Below are 20,939 nucleotides of genomic sequence, written 5' to 3' on the forward strand. Positions count from 1 at the left end.
ATCAAAGAACTGTCTTTTGGATTTAGACTTGCCTTTTTTCAGGTCACCATATTATCATTTTGTGAACTGAATCAATAGTTTGTTAAATCATAACCTTGAGGTCTGAAATGTTAATGAGCCTTTCAAAGGAATTGTACTTATTCTAAAAAGACTTTGCCACTGAAAGAATCTGGTTCATCATTCAGTAATCTGTTTCATTGTCTACAGCAGTTCATTTAGACAATAACACATTTTAAGGAATGCTAGAAATGAAGAAAATTGCAAGTCTCCAAAACAGCATAAAAAATAGGAAGACCCATTTACATTTCTGTTTGACATTTAAAACCCTTCACAGTCAAGTTCCATTCTACCTTTTCAGATTTATTACATGTTATTTCCATTTACCTAGTCTCAGAGCTATCCTGGTCTTCTCATTGTTTCCCAAATACTGTATTCCATTTGCTCCTTACTGTACCTTTGCACAAACTACTGACACCCCGTACCCCTTAATCCTCTCCCCAAACCTAGAATGCAGTCATGCCTTTACTTCTTAGAATTCCTAACTTCTGTTAAAACTCAGTTCATTGGTCATATCCTGTCCAAAGTCTATTCTAGTTATTTGTGCTATACTTCCTTTTTAATACTTAATATATTTACAAAAGGCATTTCCCACCCCAACACTCTCCTACCCTCATTATTATTCCAAATAGAATGTAAGTTCCGTGAGGATAAAGACATTGAGGTACCTCATGCCTACTATCTCTTCTAGCCAAAAACAAAAAAGTAAACAAATTTTTAAAATTGAAAAAAAAGTAGTTCTGCAAAATAAATTGCTACTCTAGCAATCCGACAATACTTGCAAAACCATGTGCTCTAGGGTTTTCCTCCTAATCCTTACTCCAACTAGTCAGCTGAATCTGAAGAGGATCATGCAACTTTTCCTAGAGAGCTATGGGCTATTTCAAATATTATAGCTTAATAGTCTCCATTTGATGATCAATTGATTTCCTTGAATGATCTTTTCATAATCTCTCTTCAACAGCAATGTAATACATGGAGTCCTTTGGATTGTGGCTTGTACATCCACTCAGGGCTCTCAGTATAAGTATGAATGAATGGATATTATATTATATTTATTATATTACATTATATTATATTATATTATATTATATTATATTATATTATATTATATTATATTATATTATATTACTAATATTACTAATACTAGAAAAGCACCTTCTTGTTCAATGTCATTTCCAATTCTTCCACTGGATTATCAGCAACATCTAAATAGATCAAGGTCTTTTTTATACTTAGTTGGAATGCCTTTGGTTTATTAATTTCAATTTATCTATGATCCTACTTGGTTAAAAAAGTACTAGGTGAGATGAGATAATTTGGGTAATTTATTCAGTTAACTCCATCTTTAAACTGTACCTATTTTTTGATATTTGTTGTTCCTGAAAATTCTACTGAAGTATGCTTAGTCAAATTCTTGTTTCAAAATCTTGTATAGATCTTTTAATAACTTGGGAAGGTTCTACATTATCTTTGTGAATGACTCATTAAGGGTCATGTACCAAAGAAGCTCAGGAAAGTCTCTGAGGCAGTTTCACAGTTTATATTTAAATCAAATAATTAAGGTTCTTGTATACTTCTGAATAAATGGTAATATAATTTTACAAATTTTATGAAGTTCTAAAAGTGATACCTGTTGCATTGTTTTCCAAAAGAGCCTCCTCCACCCCCCCCAAAAAAAGGAAAATAAAGAACAGAAACAGAAAGGGAAAGTAAATCTCTTGGTTCAAAGATGGAATCTGGTCCTTAATAAAGTTCTTTGGGCATCCAAGATTCCCCCTACAGGAATTAGGGACTTGAAGTTGACTAGAAGTCACTTGATCATCCTACAGGTAAGAAACTAAACAGTTTTGCTTGACGCTTGTGTAGCAACTGAGGCTCATTGGCTTCAATGGCATTCCCATGCTACTTCAAGAAGACAAGCTTCTATTCTGGGCTCAGACAAGAGCCAACTTTGCTCCACAGATTGAACTCTGAGTTCAGTATGGTCTAGGATATTTTACCATTTCCTTTTCCCCCTAAAGTGATACCTCTCCAATATTTAGGCTGGGTTTAATCATAAAGAAGTTAAAGGGGGGGGAGTTAATATTTCAGGGGAAAAAACCTAACCCACTATAGAAGACCAGAGTCTACTGGAAATTCTTGTCTCACCCAAACCATCCTGCCCTTATAATTGCAGCCTTAGCAGCCTTTTTTCTCCTTTTTAGTCTCCTTTTTATCAAATGTTTATTGGATTGAATGGAACTGGTTTATTTAACTATGTCTTCTGTGGGCTCAAAGTCATAAAAACATTATACTTCATAAACCATGAACTTTAGAATCACTTTTATTAATAGTCTCATCTTCCTATTGGCATCAGTAATACTTTCATTAAAACCACATTATTATGATATCACCATAAAATCTTTGAATTCTGGACAATACAATGCATAGAAGTACCCATATTATAATCATAGAAGAGAGAGTTCCTCATTGAGAACTGAAGACCATAATAAAATTACATGTCTAATACCTAGTGCAAATTAATTAATTGGGACAAAAATTCTATAATTCCTGAATAACTGCTCACTTGGGTACGATTTGTCACTTCATTTTCCAGTGTCTTACACCTGTGTTTCATCAGAATATTCATGTACAATCCATTAGCATTATTTTTGGAGGGAGAGCTGTGGAGGGCTTCCTGGTGAATCACATGGCCCTTAAATCCTCCTATAGGTTTGTCTTTGATTAGCAGGAGATTATTATTGATGAGGGAGCTATGCATCATTACCCTGAGAATTATGATCTGCATTGCTGCATTTTCAGTAACATGTGTCACCTAAACTCCTTGCAAAAAAATCCTGAAAATTTACTTGGTGAATGAAGTTTCTAAGGCTTGTAATGGATGACTGTGTTCTGGGAGTTTAGATGTTTCGTTTTATCCAGGTGAGAATATAGGCCCTAACAGAAAACAGATGATTTGGCAACCCAGTCTCAGAGAAAACCTTAGTCATATTATTTTAGGTGCAGAATAATACCCCTTTATCATGGGTATTGTCCGAGTCAATAACAACTGAGAAAATCATGTTTCATCAAAATACCACTGCTCTAAAATGGCAGGAAGCCAGGAACAGTACAACATGGAAGACAGAGAAAAAAATGCAAATGTGAATAACAATTGATCATCTTCTGACCTTCAGAAGTACCTGGTTTCATCTTGAAATGTAATCAAAGATGAAAAAGCAAAAGATGTTTGCATGTGGACCAGTTATACTGCAGGTCATCTCAACTGAGCTGTCCAAATTTGGAAAGAGATTTGTAAAATGGAATTTACTCAATTTACCTTCCTCACACTTGACTTCAAATTAATTGGGTGCAAAGATACTTTGAAGAAAGACCAAGAATCAGCTGAAAGAGCTTCTCTCTGAAGTATGTCTGTGTCCCCAAACTGAATATGGAAGCTTAAAAAAATCCTGGGTAGCTTTTTCACAGATAGGAGATGGTTTTGCCACATCCCTCCCCAATTCCTTTCATTTAAAGGTGAAGATTATGAAATATGGAAAATGAAATCTAAATTCTGCTTGTAATTGTATTAGATGTTTTAGAGTCTAATTTACTTTAATTCGGGTGCTTATTAGTCTTTATCTTATATGACATATGATGGAGAATCCTTTCATTTTGACTTCTCATTTTTTGCTGTAATCTTAATATTACTTGTTCCTAAATACTCTCCTTTTCACAGCAGGTAGATGTGAAATTGCCTCACTGACTCGGAGAGGTCCTTTTCTGAATCAAAATGCACAGGGACTATGCATTTTCCTTAGTTGTTCTAAATCAGGAATTTTTAATCCCATCTGTGTCAGGGATTCCTCTTATGGAGACCGTCTCAGAATGATGTTTTTAAATATCTAAAATAAAATATATAAAATTATTAAGAAAGCTAATTATATTGAATTATACTTTTAAAACAAACAAAAGCAAAACAAAAACAAATCCCCAGATCCCAAGTTAAGGATGGTTCTTTGAAAGAAAAATGATGGGAGCATTAAATTGAGATTAGAGAACAGACATAGCCCAGAGCACCAAATTTTTGAAGGTATTGATATCATTTAAATACTTTTGAATTGTAGAAATATTAAAATCTAGTGTCTAAGCTATAAGCACCTTTATTCAAAATAAAAGTTATCAGATTTTAAATCATCCCAACTAAGTTCTATTCCACCTATCCTCCATCCTTTAGTCTCATCATTTATGCATACAGACAAACACACATATACAAACAATATAACTGTACTCCTCATAGCTGTTTGGGAGTCCTGTATTCTATTTCCAGCTCTTTCACAAACTGGTTGTATGACGTTGGGGAAGTTATTTCTCTTTTCTCAGTAAAAGCCTTTTCATTTAGAAAATACTGGATTTTGAAAATTTATTTCTGATTCCTATCAGCACCTACTTAAGTCCCATGAATTTGGATGCACTTCCTTTTAGATTTAATTAACTTCAAACTTTCCTAGAGCACCTTCCCTGGATTTTCTCTCTACTTTGTCTTAAGCCTGTCTTGTTGTATCTCTCCAATAAAATGAGCTCCTTGAAGGCAGTATCTTTCTTTTTTATTAATCTTTCTAGATACAGCCTTAGGACAGCATTGTGTATATTATAGGTGAATGATGAAAGTTTAGTGAATCAGATTCCAAAAAGATAATGAATCCTATATGAAAAAATCAGATTGATATTATCAAATTGACTGATGTCAGAAGTACATAAAGTTTTATCAGTGGAAATATTTTTAATGTGAATGCTTCGCCATTTATTTTCCTCTATACCTAGGGACCATAGGGTCTTTCCATCTGATATGGAACTTAAACCTTCTATAAATGGTTTCTCCATTACATTGTGAGTATAAGAACAAAAGGGGCCTTGATTTTTACATTAGCATCCCCAGTCTTGAGTTCAGTACTGATGATTTCACAAATCATTTTTTTAACTTTTTTACTTCATCATATCTTTTCATTCATCTTTATAAGCCAATGCTACATCCTGGTCTGTTGATATTTTTTGGTGCACTTCATTGATTCTCAAAGTCATCATCATGAAATCTGAAGCTATAGAAAAATTCTTACTTGACTCTGAAGGACATGGAAGCAGACTGTAAAATTCTTTCAATTTAATTCAATTCAGCCAACTTTTATGAGGTCTATTATGTGCATCACATGCCACCTTGCAGAGAGTTATGAATCACAAAGAGACAGAATGGACATTAGTTAGAGGTCATCTTGCTCCAACCCCCACATTTTGCAGGTGAGGGAACAAGACAATAGGCAGAGATGTGTCAGAGAGTAAGTATCAACACTTGGATTTGAACTAGAATTTAGACATCTTATTCCATCGTTAATTCCATAGTCAGGGGAGTTTTTTTTATTTCATTATTAGTGGAAGGGGCAAGAGAAACTGAAGAGTTCTATTTGACCTTAAAAATAGAACTTAATTTGACTTGCAAATTCTAATAGTTCTGAATTAGTCCTTTTCTGATCACCTTTGCTCCAACATGCTTAAGGTGATCTCATTATAAAGCAACTTTGGAGCTTCCTGACTTTTAAATTAGGTGCCATATTAAGTTGGAAAGAAAGCTATGTCTAAAAGTGAGACTGGATATTTTCAATTATGGAAATTAGAGGTATTTCCTAATCCTAAACATAACTTTAAATAGCAAACTATTAAACAAGTAGATTTAACCCCTCTTCCCCATTTCAAATAACAATGTGAATGGGGTGGAGGGCAAAAGAGACATTGCATTGGAGTGACTTGAATCATATTGCAATCAACACTCTTTGTAACTTTGTCCAAATATTAAGCCCTATCTGATTCTCGGTTTCCTCATTTTCATTTATTGAAAAGCTGTACTATGACATCAAAATTCTTTTTTACCCTTCATATTCTGATTCCTAAAATCTTCCATAAAAACTTTACCTGACTAACTGAACATGAAGAGAACTGTCATAGGAAGTGATGATGATGTTAATTGTCCATCATTCTTGAGGAAGACCAGGACATCAGGGAGGTGATGCCATGACAAAATCATGAATTAGTGTAATTAGAGTGAGGGAGTGCTGGGCCAAGTCACCAGCCTCACTTTCTCTTCCAGAACCATCTGGTTCTTGTGGCCAGACATGGATCAGGACCACTGGTGGTGGTGCTAGATGCAAGGTAATCAGGGTTAAGTGACCAACCCAAAGTCACACAGCTAATAAGCATCAAGTGTCTGAGGCTAGATTCAAGGGCCAGTGCCCTATCCACCGCACCACCTAGCTACCCTGTCCTATTGTCCTATCTATTGAGCCAATATCAAGAAATAACTGACCCAGTAGAATCTGAAAGTGAATTGGGACTTTTACCCTTGAGTTCAGAGTGCTTAATTGCTTATTGAGGTGGATCATTTAGCCACTAAGAACTACAGACATGGACTTATAATGCTATTGGTCATGCAAAAAAACTGTATGAACTTTGCCTTTCAAATAAGCAAGAGTTCCTGAGATACAATGTGTTACAAAAATTACCATTTTCTTTTCCCTCCATAAAAATGTTTACTGGTCTTTCAATTTTCTCCTTTTCACAAACTTATATCCCACCAAAATTTTTAAAAAGGAAGGAAAAAGGGGAAAAAATCCACAGTTTTCCTTCCTTTGGATCAAGGAAAATGAGAAATAGGTTTTTATGTGTGTTAAATTGTTAAATGCATTAACACCAGTTAGAAAAATAAAAGGGAATCAGACTTACTTCAAGTATAAAATACTCAATGAATAATCACACTATAAATCCTAAGTGATTACCAAAGGGTGCCTCAGGTAGGTTTTTTGGGGAAGGGAGAAGAGGAGGAAGAAAAGGAAGGAAAAAAAAAACAAGATAAAGACATTTTATATTAAGGTCAAGAAAAGGACATGAAAGGTGAAAGGAATGGTGAAAATAAATTGGTTGAAATCAGAATTACTCTTTGACTTAAGTCCTTAGCTTCCAGTTAGAAATATGCAATATATGTCGAAAGTTTGCATGTATAAAAACCAGAATTTGTCAGTATGCATTCTGTATTGTACTGGTAAAAGGAAAATACTCCAACAAATCAAAATATTTGTTCATATATGTGTCAAAATATTGGTAAAGAAATACAGAATAATAGAAAGTATATTGTAGTAGAGAGAAGATGTAAGTTCGTGGCATAGCTCAGTCATTAAGGTGTGGAAGCTTAATTTCCCGTAGTCTCAATTTCTATAACTTTTAAATGGGCATACTACTTCTCTTGCTTGCTAGTTATAGGTAAGTGGATAGGAGTTGAAGGGGAGTGTCAGCTCAAAGTATTATGCCTAACATTGGTTTAACAAATGGTTGATTGGCCAAATAAAATAAAAATTGTGAAAACATTTTAAAATGCAAAATGATCAGTGTAGATGCTGTCATTGCCCACATAATCTTTCTTATTTTTGTTAAAAACCAGCTACATTGTGTGCTCAAACTACTGTAAGGTCACTGAAGAGCTTTTATTCTTTCTCCTTCTCTCTCCTCCTTCCTCCTCCTCCTCCTCCTCCTTTTTCCCTTCTTCTTTTCTTCTTCCTATTAACTGAAATTTGCTTTAGATTTTTTTTGATTGAACTGAAATGTGCTATTTCAGTCAGTGAAACTGTGGGTACTGGAACAATTTATCAAAGCAATGTTGTTAGGAGAGGTTAAACTGAAATATGATGTTGCTTAGGCAAGGAGGTGGAAAGCGGAACCAAAATTTTTACATCATTAAAGGATTTTTTGAGCTAGCCAGCTAGCTAGCTATCTAGATATGTAGATAAAACTTTGGTGAACTGAGAAGCAAAAAGAAGTGAACAAAGTTCTGTCTTCCTGGATTGAAAGAAGATATTTCTGAACCCCAAGGCTGTATATTTGGCTATTTTCCCTTAAAACTTAGATCCATGGGTAATACTCATGTCATTTGGACGGAAGTCAAATAAATTCTCAACTTCACTATAGTAAAATGCATACACAGACCCCTTCAATAGAGTGTCTATTGTCCATTTACACACCAAGAAGTTTGGATATGTATGGTTTTAAAGTTATATATGCTGTTTTCTTGGAAAATGATATTTTGATATGACTAAGAATATTGGGTTTGACACACAGTAAATCCTGTCATTCATTAAGATATAGTGATAACACTTTTCCTGAAAAGTCAGTGTTGAATATGTGGTGAAAAAGACCCTTTAAAAATGGTCACAGGTTCTAGAGTCGATTTAGAGAACCTGTGTCTAAATATAGTCCTGCCTATCCTCCCTGAACCCTAGGGAAACCACTTTACTTTCCTGAGTGAATAAGAAGACCTGTGATACCTTTTAGTTCCACATTTATGATCCTATTTTAAATCTAATATCTAACAGCACTGGATTTTAAATTAAATGTCTTAGATTCAAATCCCAGTTTTTTTTTTCCATTTGCTCCCTATATGAATTAAGTCACCTATAAGTCATTCTATCTTTCTAGTCTTTGTTTTCCCCATTTGTAAAATAAGAGATTTGAATTAAATAAGTTCTGTGTTCTCTTAATCAGCTCTCTATGAACCTATAATCTCCCCTTGTAGAAGATACTACTGAAACATCAGCAGGAATGTGGGTAATTTTGAGGCAGCATCATAAAGACTTGGAGATAAGAAGACCTGGATTTGAATCCTATCTCAAATATGTACTATTCAGGTCACCTTGGGTGAGTTATGTAAACAACAGGTGCCGCCAAAGGCGGCATTGAATCCTGACTGTTCATCCATCATTATTTGTCATGGTGGTACAGTGGCAAGATCACAGGATTGGTGGCAGATCATTGTGGGTTTTAACTTTGTTCTGCCACTTTCAACATGACTTTGAACAAGTCTTTAGTTTAAACTTCAATTTCCTCATCTGCAAAATAAAAGGGCAGGAATAGAAAACTTCCAAGATCTCCCCAGTTTTAAATCTCTAAATGTTTATTTTCACTGTGTTTTATTACATAATCCATTAGAGAAAGTGCTGTTCTCTAACTTCAATAGAATGATATTGGTAGAATCTTTATTACTAGCCAAGGACTGAGTTAAATTGCATGGTTTCTGGGATTTGTGGCTCAGATTTTACAATTTCTTCACATTCACAATAATGCTGACATAACCATTTAGCAGACCACTGGAACTACTTTCATATTGATTTCATAGGATATTAGCTACTATTTTGATTCTTGTTTTCCTATGCCCTTAAAATTTTAAATATGGAAATAAAAACCGAGTCATGATATCTCTCTAATGGACCAATTCTTCAAAAGTTACCACTTGACCTCAGAGAATTAGGATTACATGCATTCCTCATTCATTCAGTCTTTGCCCAAAGAAAATACAGTTGTTTTAACAAAAGTTGAATTCTTTTTAAACATTTCTTTCTGAGTCTTATTTCTCATTTAAAATACTACCATCACTTTACCAAGAATAGAAGCTATAGGAGTTTCATCCCAAAGGGAATAATTTTTGACTCTGATGGTAAGAAGGTAATGTTGCACTTGGGTTCCAATTAATTTCATCTCATTGTGTCTCCGCTTTGCTTTGCTGAAGATAAGTGGGTTGGTGTAGATAGACTCTGAGATCACTTACAGATCAAAATATGTAATCCGCTCCTTTCACAAACCCACAATAGACAATGCTCCAGTCAGGAAAGTCCACTTATTCATTGATCCTTTAATACAATATGAAAGAGACAAAATAGGTCAGGGTTGTTGGAGTCCTTTGGAAATGGATTGCAAAACATGATAAATTTTTATACATTTCCTATCTAGGGTAAATAGGACCAGGGATTAGGAGAAGGAAATAGGAACAACTAGGTACTGATAGATCACTGATATTCAGACTCTCCATGATAGGGAAAAAGAAGGTCTTTTGACCATTTTTTTGTCAGAATGATGAAGGGGACTTGAGTCTCCCCAGTTGCTTCTTCACTTAACTTGGAAAATTTCCTATATAAGTACTAGAGATCTCCCGATATCACTTGAATCCCAAAGTATAATTTTCAGCCCAGTGGTGACTGAGACTGTATAATTAACTGGGGGGGGGGGTAAAATTAAGATTTTCCCTCTTTGAAAGGACTTTGACCCCAGTTCAATTTTTATAAATCTAGAGTATTAGAGTATATATCTAAATTCCTGGGTCTGGTAAAAGCACACTAGAAAGGGAAATGATTGTTTTTCTTACTGAGTGTTGTGTAAGTATTAGTTTTGCATGTGAGACCTTAGAATTTTTTCTTTTAGGATAATTGAAACTTTTCCTGTATTTGATGACTTAACCTCAGTGTTTATATGGTGGTAAAGTTCCTTTTTCTTTTTCATGGGCGCCTAGATGAGTATCAATATGTGAGGAGCCCATTGGATGACATGAACCATGTAGTGTATTAATTTTTGATCAGTCTTCAAAAGTTAAATCAGTTTATCTACCCTTCATTGAAACATGGGTTATAGTTGTATCTCTTCCTAGTTATTAGTCTAATGCTCTTTAAATAATCAAAATATAAGAAATGTTTACTGATTTGAATTAAACTAATTTGCTAAAACATAAGGTGACAGGTCATTATTGCCTAGGAAAAAAATGTAACGTAAAATATTTCAGAGTGTTCAGTTTGATTTTAATTTTTATTCAGCATTAAGTTGTTCCATCTTTCTATAGGATTTTAAAGTTGTTCATCATATTCTACCCAAGTTCAAGATTTCTTGACCTTCAGTGTTTTTCATTTTTGTTGAAACCTCATCCTCATTTGGAATTTCAGACTTGGAAATAGAATTTCCCTACAAGAAAGTATTGGGAACATAAAAATGGAGGACTATCTCATTTCTGGTTTCCTGGAATGTTATAGGAATTCTAGAGGTTGACTGAAATGTTTAAATATTTGCTCCACCTACTTTTGATGTCTTGCTTTATCATCATCATTCCTTTGCTGTTTTGAAATACATGAAATGACTCTTGAATGAAAAAAGTATGAGTGGAAATTAGGGTTGACTAGAGAATGAATAATAACTTTGGCACCATAGGAAGAAACCTAATGATCAAAAATTTTATTCCAAGATGGAAAAAAAAGTTATTTATATTTTATCCTAGCAAAAACAGAAAAGATGAAATTGAAATGTCATGTAAATCATATGCAGTTATTCCTATCTTCTTTTTTTAACTTTTTATTTATTTAGGGCAATGAGGTTTGAGTGACTTGCCCAAGGTCACACAGCTAGGCAATTTTTAAGTGTCTGAGGTTGGATTTGAACTCAGGGCCAGTGCTCTATCCACTGTGCCACCTCACTGCCCCTCTATCTTTTTTTTTAATTTGCCAAGAATTTCCTAAAAAATCCTGGAGTAATTAAGAACTATTTTATTACCATTACTTTTGAAACAGCATGATTAAACTGTCCAAGAAAATCAGTTTAGCTTGCATTAGACCTCATCAAATCTTGGCTGGTTGTTTTCAATTCAAAATCTATCTCTACTGTAAAATATTTTTCCTTTTTTATTTAATAAAAATGGTATATTGATTACTATTTATTCAAATGGAATAGTTAGTTTATTTAAGGATTAAATTAAACATTCCTTGCAGGAATTAGTCTAAATTCTGGTAAAACAAGACCAATTTAGGCCCATGCATATATGTTCAGACATTCTCAACTTATCAAATATCAAAACTTAGTTTTGATTTAGGGAATCTCTTAGCATTTGGAAATTCTAGTTCCATGTCTGCTTGTGCCTGTGGCACTCTGGAGATGATAGAGTACATTTTTTATTTCCTAATATATTACTATGATAAAACCATGAAGCCACCTTGAGCCAATAGTTTCAAGTGATGCTTATCTCTGAGAACACATCTCAACTTACTAATATCTTCTTGTTTATTCATTGTCATGTCCAAGGCCCCAATAGACCCTAAAATTCCATACCTCTCTGATGTCTACTAGCTATCAAAATTTGTCCAAGCTCATTTGTTGCTTCTTGACACTATTTATCCAACTCATCCTTTGCCATTCAATTTCCTGCTGCCTTCAATCTTGACCAAGAGCAGGGTCTTTCCCAGTGAATCCTAGATTCTCATTATGTGGCTAAATTATCTAAATTTCAGCTTCAGTGTTTCCCCTTCTAATGAAAAGCCTAAATAATTTCTTATTTTTATTTATTTACTTATTTATTTGGGTTTTTTCCAAAGAAATGAGATTAAGTGACTTGCCCAAAGGGACACAGCTAAGTAAATATTAAGTGTCTGAGGTCAAATTTGAACTCAGGGCCTCCTGGCACCAGGACCAGTGATCTATCCACTGTTCCATCTAGCTGTCCCCTGAATAATTTATTTAAGTATTGACTAATTTGATCTCCTTGCTGGCCAAGGGAATCTCAAAAAGTGTTCTCCAGCCCTCCTGTTTGGAGGCATTGATTCTGCAACACTCAGCTTTCATTATGGCCCAGCTATTACTTCCATATATTATTATTAGTGGAAAAATCATAATTCTGACTCTACAGACATTTGCCAAGAAGGTGATGCCTCTATTTTTTAGTATGCTATCAAGATTCACTGTAACTTTCCATCCAAAGACCAAGTGTCTTTTAATATCATGACTGTAGTCACCATCTGCAGAGATCTTTGAGCTGAAGAATGTAAAATATGAGACTGCTTCCAGGTTTTTCTTCCTATATTTGCCAGGAAGTAATGAGATCAGTGGTTAAAATCTTCATTATTTTTTATATTGTTTCAAACCATCTCTTACACTCTCCTCTTTCATCCTCATCAGGAGGTATCTTAATTCTTTTTCATTTTCTACCATCAGAGTGGTATGGTCTATTTATCTGAGATTGTTGATATTTCTTCTGTCAACCTTCATTCCAGCTTTTGGTTTCTATCTGTCATTTTACATGATGTACTCTATGTACAATTTAAATGTAAAAAGACAAATATCTTACTTCTGTAGAAATAGAATTTTAGACATGGAAAAGATTTCAGGAATCTTATGCTTCAACTACTACCATGTTGCAAATCCTAGCTACACAAACATTCTGGAGAACAATATGGAACTATGCCCAAAGAGCAATAAAATTATTCATACCCTTTGACCCATCAATTTCAATTCTAGGTCTATATCCAGAAGAAATTATAAAAAATGGGAAAAGTCATACATGTTCCAAAATATTCATAGCAGTTCTTTTTGTATTAGCAAAGAATTGGAAATTGAGGGGATGTCCATCAATTGGGGACTGGCTAAACATATTATGGTACATGAATATTAAGGAATACTATGACATAAATGACTACTCTAGAGAACCATGGAATGAATTACAGGATCTGATGCTGAATGACGGGAGCAGGACCAAGAGAACAACATACACATTAATGACAATAATGCTGCTACTCTATACATGTGTCAGCCCTGATGAATGCCTCTCCTCTCAGCAGTTCAGAGTGCTGGAACAGCCCTATTAGACCAGTTAGGGACAATACTGTCCCCCTCCAGAGGAAGAAAAACAAAACAAAACAAAAAACAAAGAAATACCTTTCAGCATCTGATGAACACTACATTTACTTTTTAAAAATTATCTTTTATGTATTTCTTTCCCTTAATCCTAATTCCTCACACCAATAATGACTAAACATTTATATAGTTTTTTTAAACATGTTTAACACAAATGTGTATGTATAATATTAATCTATCTGTTTACCAGTGGGGGGAGTTGGAAGGAAATTTTGTAACTAAAAATATCCATATGCATGTGAAAAAAATTTACCTACAGTGTAACAACACAAAAAGTAGTCATTCATACTTTAGTAAATCCTTTGATGAGAAAATGACTTCCTCTTGAAGTAGTTCTCTCCTCTTTGGGCTAGGTCTAAACACTAGTTCTTCGAAACTAGGGTTGAAATAGACTTTTGGGATCATGTAGACATAGTTTTATTTCTTAATGCCTGAAGAAACTGAATTACAGAAGATCATGCAGATGAAAAATAGAAAACTCCTTATTTGTACCCATCTAAGTCTTCTTTTTCCTCTAAGATATATATTTCTAATTTCTTCAGCTAGGACTGACATTAAATCTAGGCAAATACCTTGTCTTTATCATATCTCAAAATAAGTGTGTCTCATTTCTACTAGCTATTGTCCTTTAAGTCTCAAATTCTAACTAGTTCCTTTTGCTTTGATTTTCCTATCATTAGGTATTTATTGTGGAAGAATCTGGACTGGACATTCTGGTGTGGTCTATGATTGGAAATAAAGGCAGGGCCTGGATGTATGGAAATGCCCCTCTTTCCAGTAATGGCCCTTTTAAGGTGGCCTTTGAAGCTGACCTCAGGGGAGATGATCCCATTTTTATTGCTCTTGATGATATCTCTTTCACCCTGGAATGCACATCTGGAGGTAAATAATGTAAAATGAAATCTTTTTCCCATTAATGGTGACTGTTTGTGTATATAACTGTAGAGAAAAGGAGACCATCTGGTAATGCCCCTTTGTGGCTAAGGATATTTACACACACAGGTGGAGCAAATAATATATACTGTGATTTAAGGAGCACCAGTAAACCCTGCTACTCTATACATGCCTAAATTGTTCTACTGTCATTAGAGAGAGTTTAATCAGCAAACATCTATTTCCCAGGAAATGCACCTAAATAAATACCATTAAAAAGGATAGCATTCATTTACACCACAGTGTGAATTAACTTCTTCAGTCTGTTCTTTTCTGAACAATTGGCTACAATAGCAAAGTAAAAAAAAAAAAAATAAGATGCTGGAAAGGTCCACAAAGAAAGGAGAAATCTGGAACATGAAGTAATATTGTCTTACTAAAACAAATTTATTTGGGTAGGGTTATTGGACAACAACAAAAAAAAATCATTATTTGAAGGTTCTTGGTATCCAGCAGATCAACAAAAACAAACTTAACCTTCCTCCAAATTTTGCTTTGAGCATGCCATACTTAGAACCAGTTGATTGTTACCTGAGTAATCGATGCATGTTCATAAGGGAAGAATAATTCATAGCCTCCTTAGCTGTTTTTTTCTTGATGATCTCAAAGTTAAGACATTGAACTCTCATAAGAACCAAGAATATACCACTGTCGTTCTTTGGAATTTTTAAGTAAGGTAACCATTAAGTCAAGACTAAACTAACTTTTAAGTAATTACTATTGAATGTATTGTAATATCTTCATATTTAAAACAATCCCAATTTTTTGCTTCACTTTTTTAACTCTGTGATATATCTTTAAGATGAAAAATGAGATAGTAAAAAACATGTCAGCTTTTTCAAGTCTGATGGGAAATCTGAATTTGTCTACAGGTTTTAGTCTCAGTCTTTTCTTATTTATCCTCTCTAACCATCTGGTTTCCCAGAAGTTTGTAGCTTAGTCACCTTTGTTCTTTCATCTGAAACACATTTTATCCCTATATTTTTAAAAATCTTCTCCCTTTACAAAAGACCATGACTCCAGTTACCCACTAATGCCAAATTCCCTTGGTCACAGAAAAGTTTTTGCTATTTGATGTTGATGGTAGTCACAGATCTTTATAATTGTACCTTGTCTTAACTTGCCCTCCTTCTAGGGTCCTCTTCCTCAGCTGTAGATCTGAGTTCACTACCTCATTCCATACTAAATAACCAGTAGAAGATAATTACTATTGTCACCTTCTCAATGAAGTCAAGGTTAAAATGAGAAAATTAGATTAAAAATATCTTTATCATTCTTAAGAAAAGTCAGTCATCTGAACGTGTGGGCAGTAGCTCCAAAATATGGCTTATGTGTGAATTGATTGTCTAACACTGAGTGCAGCAAACTGACTCTACTGTCAGAGATGATGAAACCAGAGGTGGAAACTAGGGGATCATGACCTACCCTGTCATTATAGATTTTATTGTTCTCAAAGAATTTTCAAATCCAGAGGGCTTCTTCATAGTTTCTTCAAAATGACTTCTATTGATGAATCAGGTGGGATTTAGGATGTGATAATTTTTTCAGATATACCGATTCATTTTATTTAAATAAATAAGAAAATCGGTTGATTACTGGAAAATTTTCTGAGATGCCTGACTGTGGGCTTTTTTAAAAATAGATTTAAGAGATTATTGTGGGTTCAATATGCATTTTTCTCAGGCTGATAAAAAAATAGATCAGTATGGCTTCCCTGATTATATCTATTGGGTTTATAATTATTTTATCTTGGGAAAAATAAATGATTGACTGAAAATAAGGATGAGATCTCTTCTGGGGTCCCTTACAATTCTCAGTCTATCATCCTGTTATCATAGGATTACATATGGTCCCAAACCTAGATTATACATATATGAAATATACAAAAATCAATTTCTATATATACAAATATATGCATATATATAGACATGCTGATATGTATAACAGGATGACAATTGTAAGTCTTATTAGAGGATTTCTCATTTAGTCTCTTCATTTTACATTTGAAAAATCTGAGACTAAAACAGGTAAAATAATCTGATGATGTCACATAAATACCAAGTTTCAGCAGCAGTAGGATTTGAACTAAATTGAAGTCTTCCTATTTTTGCCAGAATACATTATCATTGTTTTCATACTATTTTGCATTTACAAAGCACTTTACGGTTTGCATAGTGTTTTAAGGATATTGTCTTATTTTCTTCTCAAAATTATTCTGGGAAGTATGTATTATTGTGTCCCCATGTAATAGATTACAGGAAGCCAAAGGTTAAATGACTTTCTCAGGATCATAGAGCTAATGAGTATCTGAACTGAATTTAAAGCTAGAGCTTCCTGACTCTGGATTCAATTCTTTATCCAGTCTTCCACACAGCTGCCTGTGTGAATGTATGTGTGTGTGTGTGTGTTCATTCACCCACATTTTGCTTCTATGATGTAGATATAGTGATTAGAATACCAGACTTGAACTTATGAAAACCTGGGTTACAAATCCTGCCTAAGACACTTACTAGCCAAATGATCCAGAACAAGAAAATTGATCTCTCTTACTTTCAATTTCTTCATCTACCAGTGGGGATAATAATAGGTACATTGAGGGTTGTGATAATCAACTTTAAAATGCCATATAAATACTAGTCATTTATTATTACTTGTGTCTATACATTCACACACATATACACATAGACATAGATCAGAACCCATATTTTTGTGCATATAGGCACATCTTCCTACAAGGCAGATGATAGTCTTCCACATCTGTATAAATTCTTCTTGAGTTGCCAACCCATTAACCCTTTCATACATACATCATCATCTTCATCATCACTTTCATCTATTACTACCACCACCATCTTCACCACCATACTCATCCTCATCCTCATGCCCATCCTCATCCTCCTCCTCCTCCTCATCACCTAGTGGACAGTCTTCTAATGCTATAAATCTTAAAGTTGGCTAGTCCTTTCATGAAATTTTGTCAACAACCTTAGATTAAACCTTTTCAACTTGTTAGGTATTTTTAAAATTATTTTTATTAAAGATATTATTTGAGTTTTACACTTTTCCCCCAACCTTGCTTCCCTCCCCCCACCCCCACCCCACAGATAGCACTCTGTCAGTCTTTACTTTGTTTCCATGTTGTACCTTGATCCAAATTGGGTGTGATGAGAGAGAAATCATATCCTTAAAGAAGAGAAGTCTAAGAGGTAACAAGATCAGACAATAAGCTATCTGTTTTTTTTTCTAAATTAAAGGGAATAGTCCTTGTACTTTGTTCAAACTCCACAGCTCCTTATCTGGATACAGATGGCATTCTCCTTTGCAGACAGCCCAAAATTGTTTCCAATTGTTGCACTGATGGAATGGACTGTTCCTTAAAATAATTAGCAGTATCTATCTGAAACCATCAACAAGAATTATATTCAATGGGGAGAGGCTAGAGGCATTTCCAATAAGATCAGGGGTGAAACAAGGGTGCCCATTATCACCACTAATATTTAATATTGTATTAGACATGTTACCATCAGCAATTAGAGAAGAAAAAGAAATTAAAGGAATTAGAATTGGGAAGGAAGAGACAAAACTCTCACTCTTTGCAGATGACATGATGGTCTACCTAGAGAATCCCAAGAAATCATCTAAAAAACTACTGGAAACAATTAGCAATTTTAGCAAAGTTGCAGGTTATAAAATAGACCCTCATAAATCCTCAACTTTTCTGTAGATGTCTAGAAAGAGAAATCAACTGGTTAGGTATTAAGAAAGTTTGTTGCTGTCTTTTTGACTCTGAAGTGAGGCATTGACCAAGCATTTATTAAGTGCTTACTATGTCAGACAATGTATAAAAGATGAAAAGGTGATTTTTTGCCTGAGGGGTCTCACATTCTAATATCCTAATATTTCAATATTCACATTCTAACCTATAAATAACTAGGAACATAAGAGAGAGAGAGAGAGAGAGAGAGAGAGAGAGAGAGAGAGAGAGAGAGAAAGAGTTATAGTTGTTTAAAAGTTCTTTATTCAGATCTGATTCTTTGTGACCCCATTTTAGGGTTTTCTTGATAAAGAATGGTTTACCATTTCCTTCTCCAGCTCATTTTACAGATGAGGAAACTGAGGCAAAAACAGGGCTAAGTGACTTAATCAGGATCACACAGGTAGTTAATATCTGAGATCAGATTTAAATTCAGGAAGACTCATCTTCCTGACCACAAGCCCAGTTCTCTATCCATTATGCCACCTAACTGCCCATATGAAAAGTAGAAGGGGGGTTGCTTTTGTTGTTATTTTTCCTTTTCTTCATGACGAAGATCATGACATCAGGTAGCGATGCCAAGACATGAAAGTGAATTGGATGTAAGTGAAGGAGGACTGCATAGAATTCTCTATGGCTCAACGGGAATCAGAACAACCAGAGATTGGCTTTGAATGCAATGATAGACTTTGGATTTTTCTCAGAGGGAAGATTCAAAGTGGGACCAGAAAAGACCTCTTGTAATAGGTAGCGTTTCCATTGAATCTTGAAATAAACCAGGTAAACAGAAGGAAAAGTAAGGTAGATCGAACATTCCAAATGCATTGGATTAATGATGAAGAATAAAAGGAAATCTTAAGTGGAGAATAAACATGCAAAATTTAATGGACCCATTCTTCCAACATTTACAAACTTGCAGTGTCAAAGACAAGACCAATATTCTGTCATCTAAAAACAGGAAGAATAAATGCAAAGATTCAAGGAAGAGTGTCACAAACTTATAGGTTTCATGGTGCCCCCAATAAAAGTACCCGAAATCTCTCCTCATCCAAAATTCCTTCCATTACCTCTCTTATTTGAAGAGCAGCCAGATGGGCATGAGGAGAGACAAGGTTCTTCTCTTGACCAGTCATTGCCTTCTCTCAGTTCTCAGTTATGGCTCATCTTTTCACCCTCTAATTACCAGAATGTAACCAGTTGCAGAATCTCTTCTGATTCTCCAAGTAGTGAAGTGTATCCTGACCAATGACTCTGTAGACTCAGACTCCTTGGCCTCTTTTATGAGGAGATATTATCAGATAAGCACATAGAACATACCCACCAGCCCCAACTCCTTATTACCCTCTTCTATTGCTTTTTTATCCTTAACAAATGGACTGACATGTGTTTTGAACATTTTACCCAAGTCCTCAAACCAGAGGCATCAATGTATTTCTTCCATTTGCTTCTCCATTGTCATGCAGAAAAGAATCTCAAAAATAGTTGGTGTGTCTCAATTTAATACAGTCCCATGTGTACAAGCAAACATCACAGTTGTCTCCAAATATAATTATGCAGATTCAATAATTAAATAATATTTTATAAGGACAGCTAAAGATTACTTTTTCAAAATGTTATTTCATTTTTATTACATTTGTTTCATTTTGTTCCATTTTCAGTTCTAAACTGTCTCCCTTCCTCCGTTCCCACCCTATCCTAGAAAAGACTTTTTTTTTACACTTTTTACACAGATTTCTAAATATATGTAAAACTATACTACAGATGCTTCTTTTTATCAGTAGTATGGTGGAAGTGTGAACTGATCCAATCATTTTGGAGCTCAATCTGGAATTATGCCCAAAGATTTATGAAACCCTTTGTACCCTTTGGCCCAGCAATAACACTATGAAGTCTGTTTCCCAAGGTGATTGGGGGAATAAAGCAAAAATAAACTATATGTTCTAAAATTTTGATAGCAGTTTTCTTTGTGGCACTAAAGATTAATTTTGCATAGTATTTAACCTGAACCTGACTTGTTGCTATAAATTCCAAAGGGAAGACAATAAAGAAAAAGAAAAGAAGACAAAAAAGATCAGCTTTTCCTTTAAAAGGAAACCTTGTCCCTTCAGTGCTACAGAGAAGAAATGTAGCTCTTCCCAAAGGGTTTTAGCACATAGGACTGACTGGGAATCAACCCTTCACCAAATCTGTTCTAGGTTGCAAGGGAGGCGTATCCCTTCATTTTTCCCCCTCTTCTGCTAAGCCCCTTCCACTACTTGCACATGGCCTCCAACATTCCCAAGATTAGACTAGATTAAAATATAATGGGGAAATAGTTAACAAAAATAAATAAAAATATGATAAAGTATAGATAATACATTTGAAAGATAAGACAGTATGTGGCTCTCTCTCTCTCTCTCTCTCTCTCTCTATATATATATATATATATATATATATATATATATATAGTGTGTGTGTGTGTGTGTATGGTTTAGTGGACCCTGTTTCTATTTGACTGTAAACTGCTGTAAAATACCATAATAACAGTTGACATGAAATTTGCAGACCCTTTTGTAGGGGCCTGACAGTGTGCTAAGTAAGTTTTCTTTATCATTGTTATCTAATTTTATCTTCAAATCACTAAGGAGTAGATGTTACTATGATTCTCATTTTGCAGATGAAAGAACAGGAGTAAATATAT

General features: G+C 34.5%; 1 protein-coding gene across 1 annotated transcript in view; it reads left to right on the plus strand.

The window, feature by feature from the left end:
• The window catches only part of MALRD1 (MAM and LDL receptor class A domain containing 1), an 879,021-nt gene that overhangs the window by 730,601 nt on the left and 127,481 nt on the right, over positions 1 to 20,939 (plus strand). Inside the window, exon 35 of the mRNA XM_074195229.1 lies at positions 14,253 to 14,454. Coding sequence (XP_074051330.1) covers positions 14,253 to 14,454 — 202 coding nt within the window. The remainder of the gene's footprint in view (positions 1 to 14,252; positions 14,455 to 20,939) is intronic.

The sequence above is a fragment of the Macrotis lagotis genome, chromosome 7, assembly GCF_037893015.1.
Source record: "Macrotis lagotis isolate mMagLag1 chromosome 7, bilby.v1.9.chrom.fasta, whole genome shotgun sequence".
In the NCBI taxonomy this organism is placed as follows: domain Eukaryota; kingdom Metazoa; phylum Chordata; class Mammalia; order Peramelemorphia; family Peramelidae; genus Macrotis; species Macrotis lagotis.